Genomic DNA, 12,686 nt, shown 5'->3' with positions numbered 1-12,686 from the left:
CATTGGGGATGTTGCCGAGGGGTCGGGCATGTCACGTTTATTCCTTTTCTTTGTATTTATATTGGTTTTGGTTGTATATTTGTTCCTCTTGCTCGTTTAAGCTCATTTGGTCCTATAAACTTAAAAGGAAGACAAAAACACACTTTTTCCAACATTAGTACTAAAAAAGGGTTAGTTTTATGCCTCATTTGATGTAATTTATATGTTACATTTTGCACACATCATTTGTATATAAATTATAATAATAAAAAGGACAGTGTGGCAAAATATAACTACTACGTAACATTGAATAAAAAAGAACCAAAGTATAACTATGTGACATTGAACAAAAAAGAACAAAGGTAGAAATTTGGGCTTCGCCCAGAATATAGGAAGCTGATGAAAAGGGAAAAATAACTAAATGAACCGAGTGTAGTGGGAATCTAACTCGAGCAGCATATAGACTAGATGGAGGCTGACCACCAAGCCAGACGTCAATACTTGTGAAAGTTTTAGATAAACTTCTATATGCATAGACAAAAACAGAGAAATTGGTCGGTGGCAAAAGCCACCGACATTTATCTTTAAGATAACTAGATTTTTGACATGTGTCGCGCGTTGCATCGACAATGTCGCATTTACGGCTTCATTACACGTGTTATGATGATGACATTAACGTGTGATGCCCATCGTGACCAAATTCGAACCCGAGGCGACCAAAAGAGAAAACTCAAAAAATAAAGTCATAATACCCCCGGTTATTATAGAAAATTGTCATTAACTAATTACTAACATCTTGATTCAATCTAGAACTAACAAACATTAACCATCATTCAATCTCGAACTAACAAATAGTAACCATACAAATATGTAAAAAAACATAAATATGAAGAAGTATGTCAATGACCATTTTCAACTTATATTTGTGATGTTTGACATTCAACATTTATATAGTTGGATACTGCTTTATAGTTACTTTTAAGAGTTTGTTTATTAAAAAAAATAATTGCTTCTCAAATATGATATATTAACACTCAAATGTAAGCAAATGTACCAAAAATTATAAAACTGTGTATTTAAAACTTTTGCAATGTATCCAAACACCCCTTACAAACAAAATTACCATGATAATAATGCTTATCACCACATGCAAACAGTCATGAAACTGAAGAAAAGAAATTCAAATTCCTAATCTGGTGATAACAACAATTTTGAAACAAAAGGTCATAAGATTTTATACCATGAAAGACGATCGATTATACGGCCACATGTTTCACCTCTTCTCGACGTTGCTTTCTAGTTCCCTCTCCGGTGCAAAGAGAAATCATTGTTCACATCATCACCATCCTAATCGTCTTCACGTTGTTCAGTTACTTCCTTTAAGGTAAAGTATAGAAAAGGGCAGTTTGAGTTTGAATTGGTTTCTAACTTCATAACATCAAATTGTAAGTTCACCCTAATCGTCTTCAACATGTCACTTGCATTTGCTTGTTGTAACTTCACCCTTGTCAAAACAACATGTCACCATACCTAAATCTTTTTACAAATTCAAAGTTCTTTCAGCAAAACAGTGAAAGGTAGCAAAGATGACGACAGTGATGATGATGAAGAGTAAAAGCCAAAAGAAGAAAACGATTTTTTGAAGTGTTACAGAGGCTTTGGATTTTGCTCAAGTTATGTCAGCTGAAGATGAACTTGTTGAATATGTTAGGTACTTAAAACCTAGTTTCAACATCATCATAGTAAATAGTAAGTAAATGATATGATTAACTCCAAAAGAAAGTTTCCAATTGCTGAGTTGATGAGTGGATTTCAAAAACAACCATGATCAAACAGGTACTTCATTTTAACTAACTTTGAGTTTTAAACAATTATATATTAACTTGTAAAAAAATTCTAAAATAGGAAAATTGTTATCCAAGATGATACATTACCATCATCGATTTCCAACTCATCATCATCTTCAAACAGTTCTAAGCTTCTTAAGTAGCAACTTTGGGTTGTTTAGTTCTTGCCATTCTTGCTTCACTTCCAAACACCTGGCAAAAGGCAACATAATGTAATAATTTAATCCCTAAATTTCTAACCCTAGTTTATACTCGATTAAAATACATAACTCAAGTTTAAATGTAAACTTCAATCAAGTTGAATCATAGTGTCAAGAAATGAAGAATCGAAAAAAAGAACATTCAGTATGAAACTACCATGATAGCACATGCAACAAAATCGAACCTAGATACAATCTTCATATACTTACCAAGAACAATTAAAAGATCAATGATATATAAAGACATGACCTCTTTGCTGCGAGCAAGCTGGTTGCCAGGACAGAACTGGTCTTCGCTAATTTGAAAGTAGAAGTGGTGGACAGGCTTTAGGATAGGATATCTCGACGGAAAACCAAACAACGGAGATGACGGGATCCTCATCAAGCGTAGGAACGACCGGTGGCGGTTGTGGTCTGCAACGGAAACTTTGCTAGATCTGTTCTCGGCAATGTGGATAACAATCGAGGAAGGGAAGAACAACCCTAGATGCTTACTGGTGGAGAGAATGGCTAGGGACAGTTTGTGACACCCCGCGAAAATATTTAAACACATTAGCTTGTTAGTGGCTGCGCACTCTAAATTACGGGACGAAATTTCTTGAAACTTGGGGATAATGTGACACTTCGGGTTTTCCCACGCGTTTTGTTTTATATATTAATTATGTGAGTATAATAAACAAGATTTATGGTTGGATTAAATGTGCATTATGTGATAAATATTTGGATTATTGTAAATATCATTATCATTATTAAATAAGCCACCCACTTTTACAAGTCGCACACTTTAGTTGAACTCGTACACACGGTCTAGGTCGCACACCTCCTTGTTCTGTTTTGGGCCACCGCTCAACACACCCCTTTACTCCTGGCCAAACTCTGGAAGCCCACTGTAAACCCTAAAGGACCGCACACTTGTAGGGAGCACACCTTATTGTGTGCGGCTTCCTTGTAGGTATAAAATGACCTGCTCAGCCCACAATGTGAATGTTTTGGGCAGCAAATCAATTGGGCATCAATACCAAAAACATTCTCCCTCTCTCTCTCCCACTTTCTCTCACTAAAAACCCTAAAAACACACCAAGTTCTCCCCTTTTCTTCTTGAATCCGACGGCAAAATCATCACCATTTGACGACAGCATCATCAACTCCAAGGGCAGCTAGAAATTGTTGATTAGGAGCTTCATTTCCATCCTCATTTCTACACACTCTAGTATCCGGTTAGTGTGTTCCCATTTTTTATGATAATAGATGTTAAAGGTGCTAGCTTGATAATGATTTCGTATGATAAATGGTTATACATGATTTTGTTTATGGGAACGATTGTTTCTGGTTGATGTGTCATTTACAAACTTATTTCGTGCTTAGTGATTACACAAAGGTCCGATGTTGCTTATAAGAGTTAGGACTACATTTGATTTATGATGAAGGGATCTACATGAATGTTGATGATGATAATGATTCTTGTTGGATCTGTACATAAAATCGAGTACTTAAAATGCATGTCATGGATGTTGTTTTTAAAGAATAGGACTTTGTGGTTAAAGTTTTATGTATGAGATCTATTGTAAAAGGTGGTGATGTGATAAACTGTTTGATAAAATGTTGGTAGAAATGGTATAAAATCTATGCATGATTTACTGTTTAAATCCTAGGAACAAGGAGGATGTTTTGTCTACTTGTCTTATTTGATTGATTGAAAGATGGTGATGAATGCTGTTTGGAATGATTGGAGTCGCACACTGAGGAAATCTACAAATCAGTTTGCACATTGTACAACTGGCACAACACTCCACACATATTGGGAGCCATGTATGTCACACACTCCTTATGTGCAAACTCAGGTGCACCTCGTACGACCGGGTGATGCATGGTCGCACACCGGTATGAGCCGCACACTATCGTTCAAGCTCGTAAAGCACATGGTACAACTGCACAGCATGACCGCACACTTGAAGACAGGCCGCACACTCTGTGTGGGCTGTCCAAAGTGGGCCGCACACTCACTTTTGGCCCCTAATGTATTGGGCCACACACTTGTTATTGGACCGAATATAATTGCTGGATCGCACAGTTGACATTAAGCCGCACACTCATAAACGGACCGCACACTTAAGGATTATGTTTTTGGGCTAATGTGTTATTGTTCATTTATGCGACCCATATGGGTGTTTATATGAAACATGGACTTATGTGCTACTTGAATACGTGGACATTCGTATACGAACCTAATTAAACTTGGTAACCCTAATAGGACGTGGTTAACCAACTATTAACAAGTAAATAACCTGCCGATCAAACCAATGTGAGTTCACACACCCTACTAAAGCATGTATTCCCAGTGGTTGGGAGCAAAATACACAATGTTTTCCCCTTGTGTGGGATATGAATTACATTATCTCCTTGTGTGGGATACGAATTACATTATCTCCTTGTGTGGGATACGGGCTACATTATCTCTTTGTGTGGAATACGGACTACATTATCTCCTTGTGTGGGATACGGGTAACATTTTCCCCTTGTGTGGGACGCTCAGGTTAAATACCATTTATATTGCATGAACGAGCCTACTAAACGGAACTCTATCACAAGTCCCTAAAATACTGTACCGATTAGTCGTCGGGGCCAGGCGGATGAGATATTAGTTAAATAGCGCTATTTAGGTCTCACTAACCTCACACCGTGCCTTGAGTGGACGGGCGTGAACTAATAGTCCTCGACAACCGTCAATGATGATAGACATTGACAAACGGGGCAACAACAACTTAAGTTCGAAAGTTTCGGTACGATCATGGAGTTTAGTAGCTTGTAATATGGGGTAGCTCCCCATGGCATGGTATAAATGAGTAATTTAACGAACATAAGTTTTGAAACTAAAACTAGACAACTCGTGAACTCGCCAACTATATGGTGACACTCTACTGCATGCTTTGCAGGTACACAGTGATTGCTCAAGAGCTTGCAGCGGGGAGTGTAGTGGTTGCATGGACCCGTGTTGGGTTCCTTATCAATAATTTTGAACTTATGAACTTATGCTTGAACTATTTTAACTTATGCTTCCGCTGTTATCGTTAAACATGGATTTTAAAACTTAAACTATGGGCTTGGACTTTATTAGTCACTAATCATATTGGTTGTGATAAAACTATTTATTATTATGATTGTTCAATATGATTGGTGGCTTGATCCTGATTAGTCACACGTCTGGCGGTAGTACTCCGCATGTGGAAATTAAGGGTGTTACACAGTTGTAGCAAAGTAGATGGTAAAGTACCATATGGACATGTGGAGAAAAAGGACTAAACATGCTAAAACGAAAAGTTGAGGGGTGAAAGTCGGGCTCATGCATTGAGCGCCGACCTTTTATTTTAAGATACAGATAATTTTAATCTTAATCTATACTATATAATAAAAGAAACCACTTTTAGACACGTGTCATCATATTAGGTCATTTCTTATGGATAATTATTATTTTAATTTAATTTTCTTCTATTTAGTTATAGATAACCCTCATAGTAAATATTATTTAGTTTAATTATTACTTTTATATTTATCTATTTACTTCAAATTCAAACTTAGTTATCTAATTTGATATTAGAGTAAATTATGATTTTGGCCCCGGTGGTTATATCACTTTTACCCTTTTAGAAGAATTTTTTAACATCTGAGCCCTTAACGTCTTTTTTTTTTTTCTAACCCTTTTGGACCCCAACATCTTTTTTTCTAACCCTTTTGTCCCTAAAAGTAAATGGATGGGGTTAGTGTTAGGGGACAAAATGGTTACAAAAAAGACGTTGGGGGCTCAGATGTTAAAAGATTCAATTTTAGGCTAAAAGGGTAAAAGTGATATAACCACATGGGCCAAAATCGTACTTTAGTCATGATATTAACTATATATTTGAACGTTTTGTTTAGTTTGGTATCAAATAGATTTTACGAAACTTAAAATAAAATTAACTAATATTATTTATCATTTCTATATTTACAAGTTTTAAATAAAGGGTTAAATTTATTGAGACTTCGTTACATTTACAAATTTTAAATAAAGGGTTAAATTTATTGAGATTTCGTTAACAGATTTTACTAAAATAGAATACATTTCTTTCACCCGTGAATACACAGGTTTTTTTTAAATATTACTTTTTATTGTTTGGTATATAAAATTACTTTTATTCAACCTGCACAATACACGAGATTCTTACAGATATAATTTTTTATTATTGAATATATAAAATTATATTTACTCAACACAGGTAAATAAATGAGGTTTTTAAAAATATATTATTTTTTTATGTAGTGTATAAATTACATTTATTAAACCCGTGTAAAACACGAGGTCCTAACCTAGTATATAATAAAACAAACTCAATAGGGAACACATGTCGACAAATCTCAAAAAAAATCCCCTCCTTTTTCCCCTTTAATTAATCCTTCCCGTTTAACTGATCGTCGTAAATTTTCCTTTTTGTTGATATATGAATATGAATTTTTGATAATTATGAAAATATATCCACCATTTTTGTTGATATATGAATACAATTTTTGATAATTAGGAAAAGTATATCTATGATTCTTTGGTAGCGTTGTTCTTATTCGTCACAATTGGCTAAGTTCAATAGTTGTCTTTCGAAGCCTACTAAACCATGTTAAATAATCCAAAGCCCACTAAACCATATTAAATAATCCAAAGCCATCTTTATTTTTGTTTAGGAACTACGGATGAAGAAAAAATCAATAAATGCATCATTAATTTTGTTAATTATTCCTAATGCATATGTTTTATTTGACAATTTATTATTATTATTATTAATCAATTAATATATTGTTTATTAAATTTATTTTTGGTGCCAGATACAATTGAAAAAAATAGACTCAACCCGGTTCCCTTACCCCACCCCCCACACCCACCTTTATACTACTTTTGCCTTAATTGGATCCTCCTTCCAAAGAAAATCCAATCGCATCCTAATCGTTTTTGTGGGCCTCTCTACCATTATTCTCTTTCATATCTCTGATAAGTAAATCGGATATGTGTAAGATAATCTCAAAATCTTTGCTAAAACCTGCATCACGATTCTTTTACATACAGATTGTTTTTTTTTATATTCGTAATCAAATCGAAGAGTCAGATTTAAAGTTTAAAGTAGTGATTTCATATTTTTGTCTGGATTGAAGAGGCCGGATTTAGGGTTTAACTTATTGATTTCATGGATTGAAGCTACTAATTTCATGAATTAATATATATAATATATAATGTGTGTGTATTAAATAAAATTCTGAAGAATAAACCAACTTTTATTTTTATTTCCTAGAAGATGAGTGATATTCAATTAAAAAACACAGAAAAACAATTCACCGAGAAGAAAAAGACTTCATTCGATTCTATCATAGTCATGAGTAAATACATGTTAAAATCAAAGAAAACTCATTTCCCAGTTCACATGATTTTGATCATCTATCTCAATAAACACCGTTATTTGGATTAATCACATACTTTAGATTGATGAACCACTTCAAAACGATAAGGAGTATCTGCTGCATAGGTGAATTGAACCGTCGATCTATGCGTTAGTGTCTGGTTATTGTTTATGATGCAGAAATCACCTTCTTTATAGATGATGTTTGGGTCAGTCTTTACGTTCAAGTTAAACCCTTTACAACTTAATTTTACTTGCCCTATGCTACATGAATAGCATGGGTTTCCAATCCACACACGCCAATATCCCGAGGGAGCTGGAGTAACGTCCTCTCTCTGGAGGATTGTGATCTTGCAATCTTCGATCTCTTGGCCATATACATCTGTGAAATTATAGAATAAACAAGATTTGAGTTACTAAAAAATATAACTAAATTGTAAAATATATAAAGTGGGCATACCTTTGCTCATCAAGGAAATTAAAAGAAGTAAAGAAATGAGTTTGACCATGGGTGTCATTTGGGTAGGAGTAGGATTCGTGACTTTTGGTTAAAACTTTGAGGATGAAAATTGATTGAGACTAGAAAACGAAGAGACATATATATGTATATGAACACAAGAGATTTTGGTTAAGAAGTATATATGTAAATGAAATATGTATATTTAACTAGTTATAGCCCCGCCGGCATTGCGGGGCGATGGCCGAATTATGAGCGAGTGTTAGGCAGCTCATCGACACGAAAAACAATTAAATCGAGTCAACCAACTAAAAAAACAGAATTTTATTTTGAACTGGTGGCGAAAAGGTAATTCTGAGTTGAGGGCAAAACCACAATTTTATTTTGAATGGAGGGAAAATCGTAATTTTGAGTTGGGAACAAAATCGTAATTTTATTTTGCGCTAGGAGCAAAACCGTAATTTTAAAGAGGGGGCAAAAACGTTATTTTAGAATGGATATAAAATAATAATCTGGTTGGTCCAATGGGGGAGTGCCAGGCAAAGTCGTAATTTTGAATTAAAGGCAAGATCGTAATTTTGAGATGGGGACAAAAATGTAAATTTTATTTTGAGTTGAGGGCAAAAACATAATTTTAAATTGGATATAAAATAAAAAACGTGTTGGTCCAATGGGGAGTACGGGGCAATAAACCGAATATTTCTCTCTCATAACATGTATGTCTGTATAGAGGGCAAAATCGTAATTATATTTTGAGTTAGAGGCGAATTCATAATTTTGAGCTTGGGGGGGGGGTCATAATTTTATTTTGAACTGTGGGCAAAAACGTAATTTTGAGCTGAGGGTAGAATCGTAATTTTAAGGTAGAGGGAAAACCAAAATTTTATTTTGAACCGGGGGCAAAACCGTATTTTTAAACGAATGGCGAAACAGTAATTTTAAACTGAGAACAAAATTAAAAATGAGTTTTTGAACCGAGGGCAAAAGCGTAATTTTGAGCTAGGGGCAAAACTATAATTTTATTTTGAGCTGGGGCAAAAACGTATTTTTAAACGAAGGACGAAAGCGTAATTTTATACTGAAAATAAAATTAAATTTAAAAAAGGTTAGTCCAATGGGGAAGTGCCAGGCAGCTGCTAAGGGCGAAACCGTAATTTTAAACTGAGAACAAAATTAAAAATGAGTTTTTAGCCGAGGGTAAAAACGTAATTTTGAGCTAGGGGCAAAACTATAATTTTATTTTGAGCTGGGGGCAAAAACATATTTTTAAACGAAGGACGAAAGCGTAATTTTAAACCGGAAGTAAAATTAAATTTAAAAAAGTTGGTCCAATGGGGGAGTGCCAGGCAGCTGCCTGGCACTATTCCCCCAGCTTTTAAATGTATAAGTAGGAAATTTGGTGATACCAAGAGATTTTTATGGATACTTTTATCGTAATACCCTAATGAAAGGGAAGAAATTATGTTAAGCGGTTATTGTAATGAAACGGAATAAATTATGTTTAACTGGTGAATCAACATTATTAATGGAAAGATTAGATTTGATTTGTCAATACTCAATACCGAAATTATTACATATCATGCTAAATCACTTTTATAATAGTTTACAAGTTTATTACCTCAACAGTATATGAAAGAAATATAAAGAAATCAACACTTTTCAGAAAAAAAATACTAGACTTTTATCAAAACACACCAGTTGGTAAACTCATTACTATCAAGGGACTCAATAGTATCAAGGTGACGTGTTTCCCTCGAGATAAAGTCTTATCATAGAGATACAGATTCTAAATTTAGTTGAAGGTAAGTTTCGAAATTGAAGTACACGACATATACGTGACGACTGACGAAGATTGTAAAGTAATGTTATGAGCTCGAGATCTATAGATGTAGTTTTTAAAAGACTTAGCTTTGTTATTCAAAATGGGGTAACAGCACAGCTTGTTGCCTGTTTACCAACTATCTCGATTTAATTTTTTTTTATTCACATTAATCCCATACATAATAAATAATAATAATAATAATAATAATGAGGGGAAGTTAACTGGCGACTTATTAGCCGAAAATGGCTTACTAGGATATCAAAATTCGTCGCTTTTCAAGGATATCAAGATCCAATATTTTTTTTTATCATATTTCACTTATGGTTTAGATTTTTTTCAATTGTTTTTTAGTTATTAAATATGTTTTATTTTCACTCAAACTATGTTTATATTTCAATTTAGGTACGAATTAGTTGTTTTCTACATGAGCTGATGTTGAACTCGTACGAAAGATGACGTTTAACCAGGGTGTTTTTGGTTTCTAGGTGTGGTCATTAGTTATGGTTTATACATTTAGGGTTCATTTTATTTTGATTCGGAGAATGTTATTAACGGAAACAGAATATTTTTAAGGATTTGGAATTAATTCTAATGAAAAATTATATGGTGTTTGGTTTGTTAATTTGATAAACAAATTAGAATTCATGAAAACCAAATTACTTAAAATTACCCTTTGTTAAACCCATTCACCACTATGCGTTTTAGAAAGTAAAAAAAAAAATTGAATATATATATACATATATATATATATATATATAACCGATGTCTAACTATCTGAGTGATGAGATAGAATATTTTGTTAAGTTGTTGATATGATATCTTTACGGATGGTGATATCGTAATACAGTATCGTTAAAAGTATTAAGTTAACGGATAAATCGAAGGCATTTATAGAATAATCAAATAAACTTCTACGGTTAATGGTAGCATAACATAAGGAAATAACACATATGCCTTAACCTATACATGTTTTGAACGAATGTGGACACTCTGGTTCGACAGGTTTTAACGTAATGTTCATGGACCTGACAATTTTTCCGGGTTGACATTTTTGACGTGCGTGATTTTCTTTTCTTTTCTTTTCTTTTTTTACTATATGCGTGATTAGGGTACTTATGGGTGTTTTTGTTTTTACCATATACGTGAATAGGGTTTGAATTTACTTTCGTTACGCACGTTAAGGGGTTAGTATAAGTTAACCTTCTCTGAAATTAAAAATAAGTATACAAACTATATGTCAAAGAAAACAAAAGAAATAATTAAAGTTATATTACCGGAACGGTTACACGCCCAATTGTAGCACTTTGGTTTCTCTATATACCAAAGAAAACAAAAGAAATAATTAAAGTTATATCACTGGAACGGTTACACGCCCAATTCTAGCACTTTTGATTCTCGTATAATTGTTTCGGTGTGTTCCTAGGGTTCTTAACGGTAATATTCTTTTATGAAATCTACTTATTGATATTATCCTGTCGGTCACATATTCTATCAATTATTTTTAGTAACAAGATATTTCAAATAGTTAACTTTCGTGAGTGTTTTTACTAATTTAGTTTGTATTATAACCTTTTAAAGAAACTATTAATAAGAGAAAAACTGATATCGGGTTGGCTATGAATATGAAATCGTATCGCAATAAAGAAAAAGAACCAAAAATAAGCACTATAGTCTATAGTTAATCCAAGAAATTATCCCTTTTTGATATCAAATACAAGAATAAATAACATAAATATAAACATATATATAATATTTTTTTTTTCGAACAGCTAATTTCTTTTTACCCATGTTTTCTGTGTGATTTGAACTTAAAATCTCTTATTCTCAAACCTAGGTGTTTAAAGGTTTTATCTTTACCAATAGACCACCAACCTATTGATATAAACATAAATAACTAATAGATAATACGAGCTAAACATACTCATATAAATAATGAGATAATTAAAATAACATTTGAATTCAAACTCTTAAATAAGCCACCACTCCTTGCATTATTGGTTGGCGGGCCAATGGGAGAAGCAATGCTTCTAGGAGCACCTAAGGTGAGGAAGTCACGGATTGAAGTCCACAATAGTAGTAAAAAGAGATAAGATTTGTCGTTAAAAAAAAGCCACCACTCCTATCCTCAAGCACATGGATATTAGACCAGGTCTTGCGTCCGGTATAGAACATTCGGGTCTTAATCGAGCTCGGGTGGGTCATGACTAACCACATCATTCTCCACATCTTCGAACATCTTCAAAAAAATCTCATCCTTAAGTCTTAGTATGCATTTATTGTTGAGCCGCTTGAGACTATGAAAACTTGAAGCATAACTTGAATGTGAACCCATTAGATCCTCGCCCACGTTGCATCATGACATAGACCATGTAACGATACCGAGAATATTAACATGGACCATTGTAACACCCTAGGCAAATCTCATATCAGTCGTAGGCAGGAGAGACCTTGGTACATAAGAAATCCCCTGGCTCTTAAAATCACCAACGCATTTTGAATTTTATTGGTTGTGGAACACATGAAAACACCACATTTAAGCATGCTCAGGTGGAAGTAGTACTGGGATGGGTGACCTACTAGAAAGTCTCTACCGGGACAACCAAAAATAAATTTGTCAGCTCCAAGATGGGCAACTCATCGAGGGAAAAGCGAACATTATTGGTGGAGTGAGAGGCCAGATGTTACAAATGGTATCAAATTATCTCCTGTGTCATTCAGGATGGTGGGCCAAACTTCATCGAGGACGATAAGTCCCTAAGGGGATGATTGTTACAATACCGAGAAGATTAACATGGACCATTGTAACACCCTAGGCAAATCCTACATTGGTCGTAGCTAGGGGAGATCTTGGTTCATGAGAAGCGTCATGCCTCTTAAAATCACCAATGCATTTTGGGCTTAGTTGGTTGTATAGCACATGAAAACTCCACAGTTAAGCGTGCTCAAGTAGGAGTAGTCCTAGGATGG

The 12,686-nt window shown here is 34.1% G+C and overlaps 1 protein-coding gene across 1 annotated transcript; it reads right to left on the bottom strand.

Moving 5' to 3' along the window:
* Positions 1-7,374: 7,374 nt before the first annotated feature.
* On the bottom strand, positions 7,375-7,982 carry LOC110939137. Its single transcript, XM_022180961.2, has 2 exons — positions 7,901-7,982; positions 7,375-7,822 (listed from the first exon to the last, which is right to left on the bottom strand). The coding sequence occupies exons 1-2, from the start codon at positions 7,956-7,958 to the stop codon at positions 7,506-7,508; spliced, it is 375 nt and encodes a 124-aa protein (XP_022036653.1). The 5' UTR covers positions 7,959-7,982; the 3' UTR covers positions 7,375-7,505.
* Positions 7,983-12,686: the final 4,704 nt, after the last annotated feature.

This window comes from Helianthus annuus, chromosome 5 (genome assembly GCF_002127325.2).
Source record: "Helianthus annuus cultivar XRQ/B chromosome 5, HanXRQr2.0-SUNRISE, whole genome shotgun sequence".
Lineage (NCBI taxonomy): Eukaryota > Viridiplantae > Streptophyta > Magnoliopsida > Asterales > Asteraceae > Helianthus > Helianthus annuus.
This window is presented reverse-complemented; position numbering and strand designations above follow the sequence as displayed.